The 22,232-nt window shown below is 30.8% G+C and overlaps 3 protein-coding genes across 4 annotated transcripts; 2 read left to right on the forward strand and 1 right to left on the reverse strand.

Moving 5' to 3' along the window:
• Positions 1-3,767: 3,767 nt before the first annotated feature.
• On the forward strand, positions 3,768-7,327 carry LOC100306669 (protein DEHYDRATION-INDUCED 19-like). 2 transcript variants are annotated; one of them, XR_418195.3, is made up of 6 exons: positions 3,768-3,939; positions 4,037-4,173; positions 5,158-5,235; positions 6,083-6,339; positions 6,659-6,868; positions 7,042-7,327. XR_418195.3 is itself a non-coding variant. In NM_001251540.2 (5 exons), exons 1-5 carry the CDS (start codon positions 3,873-3,875, stop codon positions 6,765-6,767), a joined length of 648 nt encoding a protein of 215 aa, NP_001238469.1. In that variant the 5' UTR covers positions 3,795-3,872; the 3' UTR covers positions 6,768-6,979. The 2 variants fall into 2 exon arrangements, 1 of the variants encoding a protein (NP_001238469.1); NM_001251540.2 differs by lacking the exon at positions 7,042-7,327 and having other exon boundaries at positions 3,795-3,939; positions 6,659-6,979.
• Positions 7,328-11,307: 3,980 nt separating this feature from the next.
• LOC102660476 (uncharacterized) lies at positions 11,308-12,883 on the reverse strand. Its single transcript, XM_014767628.1, has 4 exons — positions 12,611-12,883; positions 11,966-12,232; positions 11,806-11,877; positions 11,308-11,409 (listed from the first exon to the last, which is right to left on the reverse strand). Exons 1-4 carry the CDS (start codon positions 12,881-12,883, stop codon positions 11,308-11,310), a joined length of 714 nt encoding a protein of 237 aa, XP_014623114.1.
• A 7,455-nt stretch (positions 12,884-20,338) lies between these two features.
• On the forward strand, positions 20,339-21,787 carry LOC100527201 (uncharacterized). Its single transcript, NM_001249408.2, has 2 exons — positions 20,339-20,597; positions 21,343-21,787. Exons 1-2 carry the CDS (start codon positions 20,417-20,419, stop codon positions 21,636-21,638), a joined length of 477 nt encoding a protein of 158 aa, NP_001236337.1. The 5' UTR covers positions 20,339-20,416; the 3' UTR covers positions 21,639-21,787.
• Positions 21,788-22,232: the final 445 nt, after the last annotated feature.

Consider the following 22,232-nt stretch of genomic DNA (forward strand, 5'->3'; position numbering starts at 1 on the left):
CTAAAAAATGATTTTTTACGACGCACCTTTTAAGACGATTTTTAGAAAATCATCTTAGAATGTCAGACAGTGACATTTTTGTCAATAACAAGAGATATATTAAGATAATTTTTCGAAAACCGCCTTAAAAGGCTAGCATTCTAAGATGGTTTTGTAAAAACCGTCTTAGTAGATATTTCGCTATTTTTAATATTTGACTGTGTCCCTTTAGCTAGTTATTCTCTCGCGCTCTCCAAAGACGAAACCCTAGCTGTAAACAAACTTTGAAACCCTCTTTCTCCCTCCCTCCGTCTTCACCGTTTCCACCCTTCTCTCTCTCTCTCTCTCGTCTCACTTGAAACTCCATTTCCAATGCCATGCATGTGCCTCTATTCCTCATTTCTTAATCCCAAATCCCAATGTCTTCCACCACCATCCACGAAAACAACCACCACAACAACTCTGACATACCTAAAAAACCCAAACTCTCTTCCACCTTCATAACTCCGTCGGAAATCGAATTCGAATTCGGCCACCACGAAGTTGTCGTCGCGTGCATCAACTACAACAACTTTAGTTGTTGCCCGACCTCTATCCTCGCTGGGCAGCGCCACTGGCAACTCCAATACCTTCGCCAACCCGACCACTCCTACTTCAATGATCTCCAATCCAACATCCTCCAATCTCGAACCCTAATCAAGGACCTCGTCAACGCCGACCACGTCAATGAGATCTCCATCATTGGCAACGCCACCATTGTCGCCGCCATCGTCCTCCAACACACCGCCTGGAACTTCCGCGAAAGAAAGTTCCAAAAAGGCGACATCGTCCTCATGGCTTGACCTGATGGCCGCAGTTTCCACCAATGTAGACCCGTATATAAGCCCCCATTCACTTTCAAATTGAACAACCATTCTATTTTATTTCTTCTCAATGCATTTGTAATCTCAATGCATTAGTAGATTGAGAGAATCATGAGCTTTCTTTCTAGACATTATTCATTTGTTGAATTTAGAGGCATTGGTGAAGCTCGACATGCCAAAGCAGTGGTCAATTAACGATTATGTGTTGAAAGCAGTGAGTTGGCACCTAGCAAAGAGTACCTTGTCTTTTTATCCTGAAAGTAGAAGGCCTATATTAGCTAGTTGTCATCAAAACTGATTAACTAAGCACCTAACAAAAGACTAAACAACTTTTGATTTTTGAAATGAACCATTAGAATCACTTATTTGCTTTGAAACATTGATTGGTGGCATTGTTTTTTATAAGCACATTGATATTTGGTTACTTGCAGTTTTCAAGATTGATGCTGTGAATGCTACATCTGGATCTGCTTATGCTGAGGTTGGAAATACCAAGGTCATTGTATCAGTGTGAGTGGCTCTTTTATCTCCCAAATGTGTCATTTAGTTAATTTACCTTGCTGAGGTTTGTTTCTTATGGCTTTGTTGTTTTTTATGCTCTCTGCCTGATAGGGATATTTTGTTTGTTTTTCTTAATTTAGATTTGGGCCAAGAGAGAGCAAGTATATGAAAGGCTATACTTGTAGCTTTTTTCTGTTGTGTTCTTTTGCATCTTCCATCTTCATGGCTATTTGAAATAGTCTTTTAATATATTATATCTCATCAAGTTAGGGTTCAGACCACAAAGAGTACAGTTCAATGCTTCATAAAGCTTTGGAGGAAGCAATAATACTGGAAACATTCCCCAAGACAACTCTGGACATTCATGCATTAGTGTTGGAATCTATTGGCAGTAAGCATACATACTATTTAATATTAATTTAATTTGTCATGATATTGTTTTTGATGGATTGAAATTAATAGAAAAAATTGTGCTGAATATAAATTTGCTTAAAAACACTAGAAAGGGAAGCCTAAGTTTATTTGTGTTTTCAGCTACCTTGTTGTCTGTTAGTCGTTATTTAGGACTAACTTTTGTATTGAATAGTGACATAAAATTAACATCTTTCCTTCAATTTATGGTTCTTTTTGTAGGAATTATACATATTTTTCATGTTTAGTTTGATTTTATATTGTAGATACTCTCATTTTGTGAATTAATGTTGAAACTACTTTAGTTTCAGGTTAAAAGAAGAGAAGGTTCAAGCAGATGATGTAGTTATATAACCGGTTATGAATGAATAAAAATAAATTACTTGAATAATCATTTCTATAAAATTAATTATAGTTTTATAATTAATTTTGAGTAATTATTTAAATAAAACTAATTGTAGTTGTATTTATTTTTTAGGAATTAGTTTATAGGAGCAGTGTTGTTAAAATAAAAAAAAATTAAAATTACAAATTAAAAAAAATGAAAATCATAGTTTAAAAATCTGGTCCAATGAGGATTCGGTAGCATAATTGGATCGGTTTGGTTAGTGGACCAACCAAACTCAACCGATTAAGGGTAAACTCAACATTCGGGTGTGATTTTTAAAATCCGTCTAAAAAAAAAAAAACTTAGAAAAATGAAACTTATCTAATTGTGTGTTATTGAATTATTATTTATGAATTTGTGTTGTCAATTTTAATACTTAAATTATTATTTTAAAGCATAAATGAACTTTTTTTAATCAAATAATATAGTTACTTACCTACAATAAATAAGTATATAATTTTAAATTTATTAATTTATACCAAATCAAATCGAATTAATTAGTTGTCCATTAATTAGACTACTAATCAACTACCGACCAAATGAATAATCGGACAACTTCATAACCTTAAATTATTATTTTAAATTTTAAAGTATGAATGAATTTTTTTTAATCAAATAATATAATTACTTACCTACAATAAATAAGTATATACTTTTAAATTTATTAATTTATACCAAATCAAATCGAATTAATTAGGGGGTGTTTGGTTTGATTATTTTCTGTTTTTATTTTCACTGAAAACAGAAAATGGTGATGAAAATATGTTTGGTTGAATTTCTGAAAACATTTTCAATGAAAATGAAAACAGGAACCAACCAGAAAATGAAAACAATAAAATCTCGTTTCCATAGTGTTTTCAGTTGAAAACAAAAACCTTACTTCGGATAAAATGAAATTGCGGTGGAATGTAATTTTAAACAAATCTAAAAATATAAAAAGATAAAAAGTCATATATCATAAATTGACAAATTTACTCTAGGGGGGTACTTTTAAAAACTAATTACGAAACATGGATGCCGCCAGAAGAACTGGCGACATCGGCGAGAAACTAATTTTCTATATAAATAATTTATATAATTAAATATTTGTTAATAAAATTTATTAACAAATATTTAATTATATAAATTATTAATTTATATAGAAAATTATTTATAAAATATATTTGTGTTAATAATTTTTGTTGAAAACTATTATGTTAATAATTTTTGTTAATAATTATTTGTTAATATTTTTTTTAATTTGTGAAAACTATTATAATTTTTTTAATTTATTTATAATTATTTATGATATATCTAGGAAATATAGTATATTTGTCTCATAAATTTTCAGCATTTTTATTCCATGAAAACAGAAAACAAAGAGTGAAACCAAACATGTTTTCAGAAGTCTAATATTTTGAAAATGAAAACAATTTTCAAAAAATAAAAACAAAAAATAAAAATATAAACTAAACCCACCCTAGTTATTCATTAATTAATTAGACTACTAATCAACTACCGACCTAATCAGCTACCGACCAAATGAATAATCGGACCGCTTCATAACCTTGATCAAAACACATCACTTCACTTCCTTCACCCTTCATATATATATATATATATATATATATATATATATATATATATATATATATATATATATAACACCATAACACTTTCTCTCTCTTTGCCGGTGCCACAATCCCTCTCTCTCTCCGACGTACATTTCCATCTTTTTAGGGTTTCATTTCATGGACTCCGATTCCTGGATTTCCACGCGCCTCTCTTCCTCTTCACGCCGCCACCATTATCGATCTGGTCACTTCAAACCTAAGAAATTTATTATTTTTATTAATTATTGGATTGAGATTATTGTGGTGTAACGATTAACGAATTGGTGGCGTTTCTGTTGCAGATCTGTACGCGGAGGAGAGTGAAGGGAACGATGATTTCAGGGCGGAGTTTCTATGCCCTTTCTGCGCCGAGGATTACGACGTCGTTTCCCTCTGTTGCCACATTGACGACCACCACCCTATCCAAGCCAAAAACGGGGTTCGTTCCTTTCTCCACAAATTAACACCCATTGTTACTAATTTTTGGTTTCATGATTACTTAATTTGGTGTTTGTAGATGCAAAAAGTTTAACTTTTAGGGGGTGTTTGGTGGGAGATATGTTTTTTCATGTCCGGAATCATGAATCCGGGGAATCATGAATCCTAAGAATGAGTAAAATCTTTTTGATTTTTAGATAAATTTCTAGGATTTGAACAGTTATGAGTTATTTTTACTGGTTATTTTAATTATTTATCACAATCAATAAGAGTAACATTATATTTTTATTGTAGTAAAATAACCCACATGGAAAAGTTTTCGTGGAAAACTTTTTAAAAAACATTCTCAGAAACATTATATCCCAGGAAAATTTTTAAAACAGATACCAAACATGGGAACCCAAGATTCTAATGAAACTCAAAACTTTTGGCCTACCAAACGCCAAGTTCATTCATTTTTAAAAAAAAATACTATTTTAGTCCCTACTCATGTCAGTTTTAATCATTTTAGTTTCTACACGCAACTTAAATGTGGTGTTTTTAAGTATAGGTATTAAAAGGTAAATTTTTTTTTTGTAACTATAGGAATGAAATGAGTGATTAAACCTTCTTTTACAGATTGAAAAATTTAAGCAGGTGTCATGTGGAGTTTAGTCAGAGCTACATACATGTGGTATAGACATGTGGTGGTTTTGAAGTACCAATTAATTTCCCTTGTTTCTGTTTCTTCTTTCCAATACCCAACTACCAACACAACCTTTTAAAATAATCAAAATTAATAATCAGAGTAAAAAATAAATAAATTGTGTGTTTTTATTACTATTTTCAATTCCTCCAAGTGCCTAAGCTAGTAAGGGTGAGTGAGTGAGTAGAGTAGGTATGCTTGGTTCTTGAACAACAATATGGGTTTTCTTTGATCACATTACATTTTTTTAACCAGTTTTTGTTTTGTGCCCAAGCTTATATATTGTTATTGTATCTTTAGGTGTGTCCCATTTGTGGGAAGAAGGTGGGAGTGGATCTCGTTGGACATTTTACTACACAACATGGGAACTTCTTGAGGATATCCTTTTTGCAAGTTGGTCTGTTTCTCATGCTTTTGCTCTTGGTGTTTCTATTCCTGTCTACTTCAGTTATTTGATAATTTTAAATTGGTGTTTCAGTTGTTTAATGCTCATGAAGTTTGAACTTGTGCACATGTTTAATAGAAGAAATAGGAAGTGAAATAAATGATTTTTTTTCCTGAAAAGTTGAAATTAACTTATGTACTTTAGTTTTTGGAAAAGTTAGATGTGGTCACTTTTGAAAAAGTTGAAACACAGAATTGATTTTAACTTATGGAAGAAGTTTGCCTTCATATTTTCTTTTCCCATACTTGTTAAGAAGTTCATCTAAATTAGGCCAAGATTTGTTGGTAGGTAAAATTTCAACATGCACGTTTATTGCCTTCAACCAAAAAAAAGAACCTCTGATATAGTGAAATGTTTATGACAAGAGTTTGTATTTGCCCACCCATCATTATGAATGGTTAGCTGTTTAAAGAGTGTGAATGTGTGATGGATTTCAATGAGCCAACTTAAGTATGTTTCTATATAGCAAGCATTTGTTTAGTTTATTTGAAATGAAGAACAGTGGTTACTCACCTCATAAGTATGCTTTATCCGACGAATTTGAATTTTTCCTATGTGGCTAATTGTTTTGTGTAGTTATTCTAGTGATTTCAGCATTGTTAACTATGTATGTCTCTGTCCTATGTCTATTTAACTACGTATGTAGAAGTCTCTCTATGAGATGAACCTGGCTCTTATTTCATATTTGTATTGCCTCATAGCCACTTCATTTCAAGTACTATTCTTATGGTCAAATGTTATGGATTAAGACTTCAAAGTTTTTCCATAACCAGAACTTACGTGCAGCGCAAAAGGAGGGTCAGGAAAGGAGGCTCTGCTTCAACAATTTCTATATTGAGAAAAGAGTTACAAGAAGGAGCCTTGCAGTCCCTTCTTGGAGGTTCTTCATACTTAGCTTCCTCAAATTCCGAGCCCGATCCTCTGTTATCATCATTTATGTTTAACCCAGTTGTAGCTGATGAGTCTGTGAGTGCAACACCTCCTTCCACTGAAGATGCTCTAGTAAAAGAAAGTTCAAAAGACGATTTCTTGAAAAGGTAGGAATGCTGATATTGCCATTTAATGAAAGCTTTGCTTTGTTTGAGAAATGAATGGGAAATTTTTAGGCAATAGTTTTAGTATTAGATGCATGCACAGGTGCTATAGGTGTTATATATGTGGTTAAATTTGTGACCATAAGTAACTGATGAAACGGTTGCGGGTGTCATCTGGAGTGATGCATTGGTTTCATGACTTGAATTGTTATATGACTATTTTAGCATTGCATCATACTGCTTCAAAATCATTTTTATTTTTTACTTTTGTTAAAAGATTCGAGAACTTCTTGTCTGACAATGGTATGATGTATGGTTACAGAAAACCTCAGCAGTTACAGCTATCAGAAGAGGATCAAGTAGAGAAGGCTCGGAGGTTTGAATTCGTGCAAGGGCTTCTGATGTCCACCATTCTTGATGATAAGTTATGACTGCATTTGTAGCTCATATGCCAATGTTGAAAGAGCTGGAGCTGTAAGCTAGAGAGAGGGAGAGTTATCCAAAACGATACGAAGCTGCATCGGATAAATATGTAATGTGTCTATAGTTATGTTCATAAAATGCAACCTTTTTTTTATGTATCATGCTTGTGTTCAATGTTAGCTCCAAATAATCAATGGAAATAAAACACGTTTCACGGGCATGGGACCATGTGCGCTGCATAATTTATAGGCCATTTTTTCGTGTTTTTTTTTTTTTTTTTAGGTTTTGTCTTCAAGATTTTATTCGATGATCCAAATACATAAAAAGGGTGAGACGGCTGGAGTGTCAATTTGAGCTAGTCTTCTGCACCAACTGGTTGAATATTCTTATAGGAGCTTGACGAGAAGAGTTGTTCTTGGGATCAAGTATAAGTTCGTTATTAGTTAAATGTTCCAAAATATCTGACGTTTACATTGCATAATGGGTACGCAGATCATTAAATATGTTTGTATACTGAAGATTATAAAGTCTTATTTGTAATGTAATAGTATTAAAAATATTTTGTTTACTAGTTTTTCTCATGTGACAAGGAGGAGTGGGGTTGCAAAGCTTCTTTAATCTTTTGAATTGATTTACTTAAAGTTTAAAGCTATTCTTTTATAACTTTTAGAGAAAGAACTTTAGTTTGTAAAAAAAAAAAAAAGAGAAAGAAAGAGCTTTAGAAAAAATTAATCAATTCCTACACGTGTGCATTACGAAGGATTACTTTGTCCAATGAGTTTTTGTTGAACTTTACGATTTTTTAGACATGATTTTATTAAATTAGTGAATTGATTATAGAAAACATAATAAATCAAATTATTAACCAAATGATTTTGATTTTAGTTTTAGTTCAAATATTTTAAAGGCAATAGTTATTTATAGGGTGTTTAAAACCATTTCAAAACAATAAACACTATTATGAATCCAAAAAAATCTAAATTCAACTAAACTAAAACCGAACAAAAAGAATCAAATAATCTGTTTTTTACTGTACAGTCAAATAATCTTATTGTATACTTATAACATTTATATCTATATCTATAGTATATAAATAGGAGAATAAATTAAAAAAAGGAAAGTTCACACGTGACTTTCTCACACGTTTTGCTAATTAATTGTGTTTCTAATTACTAAAATAAATCATCATTAAGTTTATAATTTACCCATATAATTACAAATGGTGGAGAATAACTCAAATCATAATATTACCTCCTTCATCAACCAACTACTAAATCTATTTCTAATTTACCCATATATAATCACAAATGGATTATCTTGGCTAGAAGATACCCGTGTAATCTTCGAGTCCTTAAGCTTGTGCTTGTTGGAGGGGGAAGGAGAGATATAGAAGAAATAAGTGAGTTTTTTGCACTTTCTACGATATACTTTAATTTAAATATTTATCTTTTATTTTTATCTTTTCTATTTCCTTCCTCCTTACCTAATACACGGTAGAAGTCAGGAGGGTATTATTTCCTTCCTCTCAACCTAATACACCCTAAAAGTCAGAGGGTATTATGGAAGATTCCATCAAATAAAAAATTTGTCTCTATTCATTTTACTGCATTCATAATATTTAAAATGTGTAACATATCAATTTCAAAAGTAACAATCATAACTTGATACGTGTTAGCCAACTGAGTAGTAAAAAAGAAGTTTTTCTCTAAAATGTTGGATTGACATATGTTAGCTAGTTACAACCAAAACAACCAGATAAAAAAATATAATATAATGGTAATTAAAATAAATTAGTGAAAAATGTGTATCATATCAATTATAAAAGTTGCCATTATAACTTGATATGTTTTAGCAAGTTGTGTTGTAGAAAAAAAAAGTTTTTCTCCACAATATTGGATTGATACTATTCTAGAATTATGTAACTATGGAGTGACACATTATTTTAAAGAAGTTTTTCTTCTACTTGTTATCAATTATAACTTTCTGTTATTCTAAAATTTTCTGCTAATATCTACCCCGACCTATTATAAAACATAAATATGACACATTATTTTTAGGAGGAAGGAATACTGTTATCAACTCTAAAATCTTTTGAGCAAGTTAATAATTATGTGATCTCAATAATTCCTATGATAAAAGGAAATATCTTAGTTTTGACTTTGTCAATCTGACAAAGACAATAAAGTATAAGGCTAATGATTTACTATTGAGTTCCAAAATGAAATTGAGTGTTCTTGGAATTTCAAATCACAAGTTGAAGTAAAAGGTTGGAGTCCCCGTCATTTTTACAAAGGAACATTGATCAAGAAGATGACTTATACGATGAAACTAGATTATTTGTTAACGAGCCTAAAAAATAATGTTACATCTGCAACTGTTTTGACGGGCCCTAATACAAGAAACAAAATATTGGTTCCTAGAATGAGTTCGGTGCCTACCAACCTTGGCTTACCCTTTAAATTTCAGAGATAATTTCCTTTGATTTTGTTTTGCAATGACAATTAACAAAAGTGAAGAAAAGTCTCTATCTCATGTGGGCATCTATCTTTCAAGGATTGTTTTCGCTCACAGACAGTTGTATGTTGCAGTTTCTAGAGTAACATCAAGACAGGGTCTTTAAGATTTTGATATTAGACATGATTATAACGTATGCACATCAACAAAGAATCTATAGTATATAGTATATACATATAAGAATGTTTTCTAAGAGGAACATTAACATGTAACATTTTCCAGAGTTGTAAGCAATAAATTCTTATTTGTTAATTTTAATTTTAAATTAAAATTGATTTATAGTTAATGAGTATCAATTCAAATGATGTAATTAGATCAGATTAATGATTTAATTGATTACAATCAATTAGTTTATAATTATCATAGTCATCTAATTTTATAATAGACTAATGTACTATAGATACTAATTATATAACATTCAAATTAAATCAATTAAAAATTATGGAGAGAAGAAATTGAAAAGTCGTTTTCAACCTCTAATTATTAAATAAATTGATAGAAATATAATCACATGCACGATCATATATCTCCTTTTAAATATCTAATTCTCACTAATTCTATAACAAGAGAAGGGATTTAGCAAATTATAGTTTGAATTATTACCATCACTTTTTTATATTTTTATAATTAAAGTAATTAATTATTGTCAAACATATTTTATGATTAAGTACTGTCAATTTGAATCACTAATCATTTTTATGAAATGACATTCTTAATTTATTTAAAATATCCTAAATACTTATAGTTGTATTATAATTCTATTCTATTGTAATTTTGTCATGATTAGTATAATAATTCGTACATCCTTAATTATATTTGAAATATCTATAAAAAATTTCACAATATATAAATATAATAATTATAATGATTGTCATAATTGATTGATAGCAATCAAAATTTTAATAAATGTCTTCTTTTTTAAAATAATTTAGAACACTTTTACTACAATTGATGTCACAATTAAATCAATTTTTAGTATATCAATGTCAATTAAATTGATGTCATAATTAAAAAAAATAAATTCTGGTGCAGTGATTTCTTCTGTGCACTTTCATTATTTTTCTTTTAAATTAATTTAGGTTGCAAACGAAAATTCATATCAAACATTGTTTCTCTCCAATTTTCACACTTCTTATCCCTCTTCTTCATCCCAACTCTATGGTATGTTACCACTTTTTATGATATGATGCTGTTTCATTCTCCTTTGATCCTCTCTTATTCAATCTTTTGGTGACATTAAAATTTTTCTTTCAACTAATTTGTATGTTTTTTTAATAATTTTTTTACTGGAGTTCACTTATTTAAACTATCAATTTTTGGTGATACCGTACACATGAGTAAAGGGAGAGAAAGATGACAATACCATGCATTGAAGAGAAAAAAATAAATTTGTCTAAAAAGTCTCTATTGCCATATGGAATTGATGGATGATAAAGATATAGATGTTTTAGATTTACTAATTGATTTCTTATATTTGCAAATTGTGCTTTCATTTTCCTCTCTTTTTGTTATCTAATAGAAAAATGGTAAATCTAATTTCTTTCTTTCTTTTAATAATTTTGTTGTCAGGATTGAGCAGAAGAAGAAACAATGAAATTGCAGGGAGTTTTTCTTTACTGACTATGCAACTAAGCATTGATTACATTTTTTCTTCATATGTCCAATGCTTCTCATTGCCAATTTATTTTAATTTTTTAATTAATAATTTTATTTATGATTTCATTGGGCGGTATAGAAATCTTAAGATGTGTTTGATATATTAAAGGTGTTTGACATGTTGTACTCTCAGTTGGATTTTAGGTTTTGTTGGAAAGACGAGTTTTTTTTTTTAAGGATTTGAGGATGTGCAATTAATTAATAAATACATGTATCTTGCTATGTAACTTTTTTTTTGTGCGGGTGACAAGATTATTTGTTATGATATGCCTAAATGTAAAATAGTTTGATGACTACTTGGAATATATCCAAGTCACTTTCAAAAGGATTTTTTAATTTATTTGTTTGTAATACAAAAGTAAAATTTTTATTCTTTACTTAAAGGCTTGAAGCAAATTGAAAGTTATCAGCGGCTCGCAACAGAGAATCGGCTTTTTGACCTTCAGAAACCTCATCAAGATCCCAGACAGAAGCTTTCAACTTGTGAAAGGCAAGTTTAAAAGATTGGTAATGATAGCTTGGATGACATGTTCCTACCTCTTGAACAAAGATGGAATCCATCATTATTTAAACCTGATTCAGACAACAATGTTATAGTTGAGTGATAACCCTAGAATATAAGTACATGCAGAAACTAAACAAAGACAGCAATACATATTTTGCAAAGCTGTTGATAGGGAATGGAAAGTCAGGAAGCAGGCACTCATGCTCTCTAGTGTGGGACCAGTAGGTATTCTGTATATTGGATACCTTCATAGTATATGTAGCAAAACTCATTTTAAATTATTAATTGATTAATTATCATGTGCTTTATACAACCCTAACAATCTGATTAACCAAAAGGATAAGATAGAACATATACCAAGCCAAAGAAACCCAATTTGCTGGGGAAAGATCACAGCTTCGGTATGTCTTCAACTCGGGAAACTGACATGCAAGGTCAGCAATCTGGGGGCAAGAAATATGAATCTATATTAGGATTGAAAAAGCAAGGTAACTTTCAAGGTGGAATTGAACCAAAGGATAATGATCTTGCCTTATCTGCTAATGGCTCACGATTATAAGGTATTTCGTGCTCGAAGTATTCAAATATAAGCTGACCGGGTGGGTTGCTGCTCTCGGTCTCATCACTTGTTGAAGGTTTACTTCTTAGTGAAACTCTTTTTGAACTGTGATTGCTTGCATCCGACGAGTTAGGTTGGTTCCAAGTGCCATGAACACTCTTTGTCCTTTTTTCATCAGAACAGCCATTGCTGCTATCCCTGCTTGTCTCTCTAGATGATTCAGAGTCACACTCTCTTGACTAGGTTTCCTTTTTTTTTGTCATGTCATGAATCAGATATCATGAGTGTCCCTTAATTTATTGGAGACTAATTCCCTCTTGGCGATGCGTGACTTCTGCTAGCCAAAAAAATTTTACACACAAACAAAATCAGACATGGTTTTCCATTAAATACATTGTCCCCTTCACATAATCATATGGGTTCAACTCTACCATACTACCATTAGCATTATAATTACTAAAATCCAAGGGACAATCTTAAAGTGATCAATGAAGCAGATATGTCTTTCATTAAAAACTAACAAACTAATTTTTCACTCCAAATTCCAAGAAAATTAAACTATTGAAAGCAAAATAAAACGCATCATTTGAAAATTGAAAGGCACTGAATTACTTTACCCGACAATATTGGGCGGGAACATGTGGCGTGGTGTGCTCCAAAAACCGACACAAGTTGGAGACATCACACGTTGTTCCACTCGAAGAAACAGAGCAATCTGAAGATGAACCGGGTCTGTTCTCTGACAACGTTGACCTCTGCTCCTCCTCATGTTCCTGTTCTTCTCTGTATTTCCGCAACGGTGGCGGGTAGTAGACACGGTTCTCGCCGAGGTACAGGTGGCTCCTCCCCATGTTCCCGCCGGCGACGACAGCACCACCGGAGATCGACATTGACAACCGAGTTCCGGCGTTGAAAGTTAGTTAGAAGTAGGAAACGACGATGTCGGGATAACAGGTTACAACTAACGAAACCGCGAATGAAAAGAACAAGGCTTTTTTTTTTTTTCGTTTTCATTTTCGGTGCGTCTCGAATAAAAGGCAAGGTCCTAGAAGGGTTTATAAGAAAACAGAAATTACAGAGCTTATAAAGTGTAACACGTACACGTTCATGGAGCTTGTTTTCAAGTGGCACGCAAAAAAGTGAACAACACTTTACAAATCTTACGGACTTGTCTACAAATTTCCAGAAAATAAAGAAAAATTACTAATTTTTTTCATTCAGTATCAGTCACGAGTTTTTAACAACTCACTACGTTATTCAATAACTGAACTAGAAAAATTACTAACTACTTACTGACACGGTTGCGATGAAATAAATATATAAATAAATAGGCTATGATGAATTTTCTAATGTTTCTAGCTAGGATTAATATTATAGTTGTAATAATTTATTAATACTATAATATAAAGTTGCTTATGAATTTTCACTCTATGAAATTGAGTAAGAAAATTAGTACGAGTTCGTAATCGTAGACAAGTAACCCGGCAAGGAATGGAAGTGTTTATTAAACACATAGAGACGATGCCTCCTGCGTAGTGTATAGTATGGGGAATGTAGATGTAGAACAATATTTTGGACATCTAATTTCATATACCACTAGCACACTTATATAGGCTAGTTTTGTGTGTTGCCAATGATCAAGGGAAAGCCTCTGATACCACTCTATATCACTATAGTTATGCAGATCAAACTAGCTTGCTAACCCTAATATGGATTTTCAAGCCAGTTTGGTTAGCTCTAAAATCAAGTTTCCTGCCAAATTAATTGAATTCAATTGTAGGTCAATTTTTTCGGACTAGTTCAATTCCTAGAACGAATTTTGATGTGAATAATATTAATTTCAAATATAGCAAAAATTGCTAATTTTTCTGGTGAACAAAATTGATTTTATTCTATCATTTAAATAAAATCATTCTATACAATAATTTTTGGGTTGAGCCTTGAGAGGCTTGTTAAGAAAAGAAATACCTGTGTTGAGTGCGTATAGAGACCATGTGAAAGAATACCTATTTGAAGTCTGAATATGCTTGGAGCAAGAATATTTTGTAATAGTCTGGACTCGAGATGTAATTTTGAATTGTGAGACTAATCAATATAATTTTTTTGTGTTTATTTTTCTTTTTTGACAGCAGTGTTTAGTTCTCTTTCTTTCCTTACTTTTTATATTTGCTAATGCTAAAGACTTTAACTTTTGCCCTAAATGTTTGCTTCATTAACTAAGTTTTTCAAAAATATTGTTTTCCACCATATGTCGATCCATTTGTCTGTCCATGTTGTGTTTTCAAAAAGATTTGCAATCTTTTTTGTGTGTTTAAAATACATGATTTAATCCTTATTCTAGTGTTTCTTTCTCAACCTTCTCAAATTGTCTCTTTCAGTTTACCTTCTTGTATTTTTCATCTCTAAATTAAATTTTATTAATATAATTTAATTATATTTTTAAAGATACTTATTTATTTATTTATTTTAAATTTGAATCATAATAAGTTTTATACATTAAAAAGTAATTCACTATTGTAATTTACAATTATAATATAGTTTATATATTCAAAATATTTATTTATTATAAATATATTATCAAATATTTATCCTACACATTATAATTTGGTTAAGTTTAAATTACTCATTTTATTTTATATTTACACAATCTTTATATTTTACTCTTATACTTAAACCGTTTATTTTAGTTCATACACAAACACTTTTTTGCTCAGTTTAGGTCATTGTAGCTAAAAAACCTTAACACAATTAACAGTAAATGACATGGTGTTATTGTGTGTTGTATTATACATTTTAGGTCATATACTCATAGTATTTATATGTTTTGGTCCATATACTTATATAATATTTACGTTTTAGTCTTTACACTTAATTAGAAACTACTCATTTTAATCTAGACTTTTTTTTTTTTATATTTTATTCCTTACCAACACCTCTCCGTTTTTCTTCTCCACTCCCATATTCTTTTCCTTCTTTTCTTTTTTCATCAACACCTCGATCCCTCCTTCTATTTGTAGGGTTCTTTTAAGTTCTCTTACATCAACTAATTCTCTTTGATCCTAAATTAGAGAGTCTTGAGGTTGTAGAGTTCAAACACATTTCTTGGACAAGATGAGATTTGCATTGCACTCCTTATATATAGTGGTGGGGACTTATTGCATCATTTTAATCTTGATCGATAAAATGCCTAAAGATATATGATGTTGAAGGACCAACTACTTGGAGATATATAATGTGTCAATCTCTTGTTGTATCATTTTAATATTTTAGTCTTATTGCATCAAATATTGGGTATTTGTGTCATGTAATTTTGTTAATTCTAGATTCTCTAACACAACCACAAAAATAAAAATTGGTGGTGTAATACAACCAAATATTTTTGACAATTTTTATACTTCTAGAAATTGGAAAATAAAAATGCTTTCACTATGCATCATTGTTAGAGACGTTTTTGGTGGCACAAAAGCATTGTGTGATCTAGAAAATGAAAACTCCCATGTTTCGAAGCATTTTATGTAGCAATATCAAATTGCAACAAGTCCCCACCACTATAAGAAGTGTCAAGAAATCGCTACTCGTAGGCTACCTTGTCTCTTGTACGAAATAAAGCATGTATGAACTCTGCAGCTAGCAATCCCAAGACTTTTCCATTGAGTAGGGTCAATGGCATAGTTCATGTGAGATTATTTAAAAGAAATAGAACCTGCAAAATAAAAAGAGAAAGAAGGTTTGATAAGAAGAAAAAAAAAAGAGACGTGTAGGAGAGAAGAGAAAGAAGGAAGATGAAGAAGGAAAGGACACTAATAGAAAAAAGGTCTTTAACATCGATTTTGAATAAAATTGATATTAAAAAAGAACAGTGACATAATTGTAAATAATATAATTTCATTAACATCAGTTTTTAGAAAAACCAACGTTAACGTTTTGATGTTAACGTCAATTTTCATAAAAATCAATGTTATTTTTCGTATATATATAATTGAATTTGGTCCTCTTCTTGTGCCCACTCTCAGTCTCCTCACTCTCACCTTGACCTTGTCACTTTCGCGACACTGCAACTCGCACTCACACTCGTACTCTCAGTCTCCTCTGTCTCACCACTGGTACTCTTTTTCGGTTTGAAGCTTGCGACCACTCTCACTCCCATTTGCGGTCACTCTTGGTGTCAACCGTGCTCTCGCTCTCAGTGGCCACTCTCCACAGCAGCAATGAGTGTACGACAAGAGAACTGTCGGTCTTAGTGTTAGTCTTCACGATGAGGTATGTCTTTTTCTTACCTTTGACAACTTCAATTTCAATGCTATGTTAGGGTTCCCCTTCTTCTATGTTCAGTAACTTGTAATTAAGTTTTATTTATTGGATTTTGGTTAGCTATATTGGATTTTGGCAACACTCGCTTTCTCTTACCTTTTTTTTTCATTATGAATTTTGGTACTTCTCGTTATTTAGTGAGAAATAATAGTAATCTTTGTCATGTTGTTGTAGCTAGCTATGGAAAAAAATATACAAGATTACATTTGATCCTTCACACTGAATAAAAAAAGATTGTGGTTGAAACATATGAACAAATAAAACAATGTTGGTTTAAATAATGATATACAAATAGTGTTGGTTTAAACATATGATTTGATAATAGAGATATGGACTTTAACAATGATATATACATATATACACTGAATCGACATTCCAATGGTGATTACCTGTAGAGAATTTGATAATTAATTAATATGTGAAAGAAAGAAAGTAATGAATTATCATTGATGGCGTGCACCTAATGATGACTTTGCTTAGTGATTTGCCTAGTGACAAGTCACTTCATGCAATATTTATGTGTGACTCAAACCACACCAAGTCTAGAATACTATCAATATACATTTTCCTTCAAATACATTTTTTAGTGTATTAAACAATAATTAATTTAAATTTAAAAATTCATACAAATTATTTGAATTCTTTATCATTACCAAAATAATTATATAAAATTCACTTGATCTTATTAAAATATTTTATAAATTTGTAATTTATTTTAGGCTTAAATAACATTTTGTTCCCTACAAAATATGAATTTTTTTTATTTTATTTCATTAAATATTTTTTGTTTTTATTTTAGTCTCTTTAAATAACATTTTGTAGTTGTAATTGTAATTTGTAGGCACTTTTCCTTTTGCTGTTTGCACCGCATCACAACATTGATTGTTATTATTAGTGATCATCTTCATATGTACGAATATCTTTCATGATCTTTTTTGTTATGAATGCTTTTATAACTTGCAAAATGTGATTAATGATTATTGTTTTATATATAAGTTATATTCATTATAAGTGAACCTTAATTTCTCTTTTGAGATTCAATACAATGATTCTTCCAGATAGTTTGGATTAATCGTTGTATTGAATATTGAATTGTCCGTTTGGACAGTTTAGAAAGAATAATTTTTTTATAATAGATTCATACATATAGTATAACTTTCTTTTCTTAAATTTGATGAAATTTTGACACAATGCATTTCACTTTGTTATCTGACTACATACTTGATTGTAGTGGAATTCATGTCATTGCTTTCATGTCGTGTACTTGGAGATCAATGTGAAATGCTACCGAAATTTCATGAAATTTAAAGAAAGAGACTTAACCTTTACGTATGAATCTACTATAAAAGATGTCTTTCTAAATGGGATAGTGTCACAACTTCAATGAAAAAAGTGAGGTTTTCATGCATGGAATAACTTTGTGAGTATCAAAAAGTTATTAATTAGATGGATCGAAGTTGGATAAATACAAGTCGCATGAGCCTTGCGTATGAGGAAAACGTTGAACAGTTCTTGTAATTTTCTTCCGAAAGAAGTCGACCAGATGAGGATGAAAAATATTTTTTTCGTTGTATAAACTGCTTGAATAGTAGACGACATACGAGAACATCTTTTATGTGATGGGATTAAGAAGAATTATACGCCATGGATATGACGGTGAATTGATAAACGTGCAGAGGGGGGTCTCAAACTGAATCGATTGATGAAGAAATGAGAAATCGATTAGAGGATACAATTCGTGATCTTGGGCGAGTCTTTTTTTGTAAGCACATGCCCCTATGTATGATACATTGGATTTCATTTGTTATACTTGTTATTATTTATATTAATTAAGTTATGTTTTATTATATGTAGTATTTTACTGATCCAAGACCATTGAAACCAAAGAGATTAAAGGCAATTCGCATTCAGTGGGTAAGATTTTATTTCAAAGTTAAAAATGAAACACTAGATGGTTAAGGAATTTTACAATTGTATTTAGTTATGTTTAATTACGTTCTGTTATAGTAGATGATTTTATGTATTGACATTATTGTTTTCTTTAACTATTTCTTATATTTGATAGTAATTATTCAATAATAATATAAAAATTTGTATCGTGAAATTTTCTGGATTGGTCGATTTTTAAATTTAGAGGTTTGGGTAATATTAAAGAAAACAAACAAGATATTAAAAAAATTACAAAAATCAACATCGATTTTTAGAAAAATTAATGTTGTCATACACCTGACAACATCGATTTTCTTGAAAAATGATGTTATTTTTTTTGTTGCATATTTTACATTTTTTTGTTGATTGCTTATTATATGCATTGATTTTCTTAAAAATCGATGTTGTGTAGTTTATGTTAGCATCGATTTTATGAAAATCGATAAGTAGAAAAAAAAAACTGATGTTAAAAGTCTATTTTCTAATAATGAGAAAGATATATTGATAGGAACTAAAACATTAAAAATTATTTGTATAGAAACTAAAAGTATAAATCAAAATAATTATTCTAATATGTACATGTGACATTTAACAATGTTTTCTTTTACATAAAATTTAGTAAAAATATTGTTAAAAGATTTTGACAATATTTAAAAAATATTACCAAATATAAACAAATGTTTTTAATATGTCTTCGGGATCTAATGTTACGACATGTACTATATACAACATTTGATAAAATATCACGAAAACATGTTACTAATATTTATTTATATTTATATTTGATGATATTTTTAAAATATTATAAAAACTTTTAACAATAATTTTATTAAGTGTTAAAACCAAACATATTGCTAAAGATCAAATATGTGATAATGTGTGCAGTTATAAGAACTAAATTATAAAAATAATACAAGTATATGGATTAAAACGTAAAACACAATACACATCAACCTCACATTTTTAGTGTCACATTATTTACTGTTAGCTATATGCTAAGTTTTTTATAATGCTACACATTATTTACTGTTAGCTATATGCTAAATTTATTCATTTAGTGTCACATTTTTAGTGTCACATTATTTATATGAAGAATGAAATGAATAAATTTTAAGTATAGAGAATGAAAAGTAAAATGTGTAGCATTATAAAAAACAAATTCGTTTATTTTTGTTTTTAATTGCAAATTGTATTTGGTCCCCAGTTCTCTAGAAGGGCGTCCACAATATTTTGTCCAGTCTGAAGGTTGGTTGCAGTAATCCCGAATTTCCTATTCTTATTTAAGTTTTCACTTTACTCTTACAACGTGAGGTGTAATGTGTAGCGGAAATTAAGCTACAACATTCAATAGAAAGAGTACACAGTTTTTGAATAGGTGTTCGTGTTCGTGTTCTTTGAATGCTTCCAGTTCACAATCTTTGACTAGTGCACAAATTTTTCCCAGGATTCACCTTAAAATCTATTATGCTTGTTAATTTCATTGGATACAAAACAGTACTCTTCCGGGCACAAACTCACATTACTTTTATATAATCAAATATCAAACATATTTAACAGATAATTTATTATTAGCCACTTATTTACTTAAGTAACATTACACCACAAATCCATTGATCAGTTCTAAGCAAATGACTACTAGCTACTTAACTAATTCTTGCAAATAATAATTTATCCAATTCCTGGGCACTAAACTAACTAACTAGCTACATAATCAAGGTGCGTCTGGAGTCTTGTGCAAAACCATATGTGAAAGACTAATGTAAAAATTTATAAAACAAAAACCGAAATTATACTTGCATGGAGATTTGTTGGGGGAGAGAAAAATAAAAAAGTAGAGTAGAGAGTTCTACGAGTTTGAAGAATTTTTTTCTTTTAAAAATCATATTACTGATATAAGAAAACATGAAATAATTATCTATATATCCACTGAAAATCATCTCTTTCGTATTATCTAAATTTATCTTAAATTTGGCAATAATCAAAAGGGTCCAACAACCAACCTCGTATCAGTCACTAGTCAGCACCTTCACACCTAAATGGTATAAGCAAAGGGGGTACCATCTCCCAACTCCTATAAATACTAGGCTCAACTCTGCTCCTAAACCACACAAGGCAAAAATCCTCTTATTTTCACACTAGCAATTTCATTATCCTTGTGTTAATTTCCCCTCATCATCATCATCATGGGTGTTTTTACTTTTGAGGATGAGACCACCTCTACTGTAGCCCCAGCTAGGCTTTACAAAGCTTTGGTTAAGGATGCTGATAACCTCGTCCCAAAGGCAGTTGAGGCCATCAAGAGTGTTGAAATCGTTGAAGGAAATGGTGGCCCCGGAACCATCAAGAAGCTCACTTTTGTTGAGGGTTAGTACATATGTTACTTCAACATGCTCTCTTATATGATCACCCAAAAAATATTATCATATACTAATATCAATTATTAGGCCTTCATTAATATAAACTTTAATAATAAGATAGATTCTTGCTGGAGCCACTAAAAGCCTACTTGGTGAGCAATCCTTCTCAAAGAAATCTAATGATGTCGAGAAGCTTGTTGAGTTATAACTACGACCAAGTAAAACTGTTTGCGATTTTGATCCATTTGACTTCTTTGTTGTGCCTACTCCTTCAAAACCACATAATTTTTATGATTTTCATGGAGTGGGTCCACAATTAAATATTTATACAACTGTTATGTAATGTTGTTTTGAATGGACAATACATGGATAACTGGGAAAAGAACAACAGTGAAGTCAGATCCCGATTTTGACTTTATATCGTAATTATCTGGATGGACTGCTCCAACATTTTATTAACTGCCGGACAGTATTAGGGGTGTCTGCTTGTTCTATCCCTTTTATAAATTACAAAAAGTACTAATAGACAATTTTGTTGGCATAGTAAAATGATATATATCATTGGTACATTGTACTCTTAGTATGATACATTATGCTATTACTACAATATGTATATTAAGAGTTCAACATTTTTTTAGATATACATAGTCTATAATATAGCCATAGATCAGTTTGACGAAATAATTGATCAACAAGCAAAAATATTAATGGTGATGATATTTGTGAGTGAGAAGCCTTTCAATTATGTGTAGATGGGCAAACCAAGTACGTGTTGCACAAAGTTGAAGCAATTGATGAGGCTAATTGGGGATACAACTACAGCGTTGTTGGGGGTGTGGGGTTGCCAGACACAGTGGAGAAGATCTCATTTGAGGCCAAATTGGTTGAAGGCGCCAGTGGAGGGTCCATTGCAAAAATCACTGTCAAATACCAGACCAAAGGTGATGTTAATCCTAGTGAAGAGGAACTCAAGAGTGGAAAAGCCAAGGGCGATGCTCTTTTCAAGGCACTTGAGGGCTATGTTCTGGCCAATCCTGATTACAACTAAATAAAAGACTATAGCCTACAGTGTGCTTAATTTGGTTGCCAATGTAATTCTCCTTTTCCTTTTTTTCTTTCCTTTTGCAGAGGAATTGTGAGACTCCATTACATGTGTATCTCACTTCATCAATAAATTATAATGAAACATATTATCAGTACCATCTAAAACAAATTTCATGTTTCTCAAATAAATTTCATGAAAACTATGTGGATCCCCCAATAAATTTCATGTTTCTCAAATAAAATACAGTTACATGCTGAGAAAGGGTCACAGCAAGATGCTGAAGTCTGAGAACTAGACTATCCATTTTCCCTATCACTTGAAATGACATATAATTTGGCCTACCATAATATTGTAGCATATATGAAAAAAATAAAAGAAAAATTCATATTTATCGTAGATAGAAGTGGCAAATTGCGTTTGGCTCAATAAGCCGGTTTGAACCGTTGATAAAAAAGGACAAACTAGACTCTTGAATTTTAGGTTTGAACAAAAGCAATTCAGTTCGGCCTGACCCCATTACTCAAACTGAATCCATAATATATTGGCCCAAAAATAACTTGTAAAATTTATATAAATTTAGGCCTAAAAAATCATAGG

The sequence above is a fragment of the Glycine max genome, chromosome 15 (assembly GCF_000004515.6).
Source record: "Glycine max cultivar Williams 82 chromosome 15, Glycine_max_v4.0, whole genome shotgun sequence".
Classification (NCBI taxonomy): domain Eukaryota; kingdom Viridiplantae; phylum Streptophyta; class Magnoliopsida; order Fabales; family Fabaceae; genus Glycine; species Glycine max.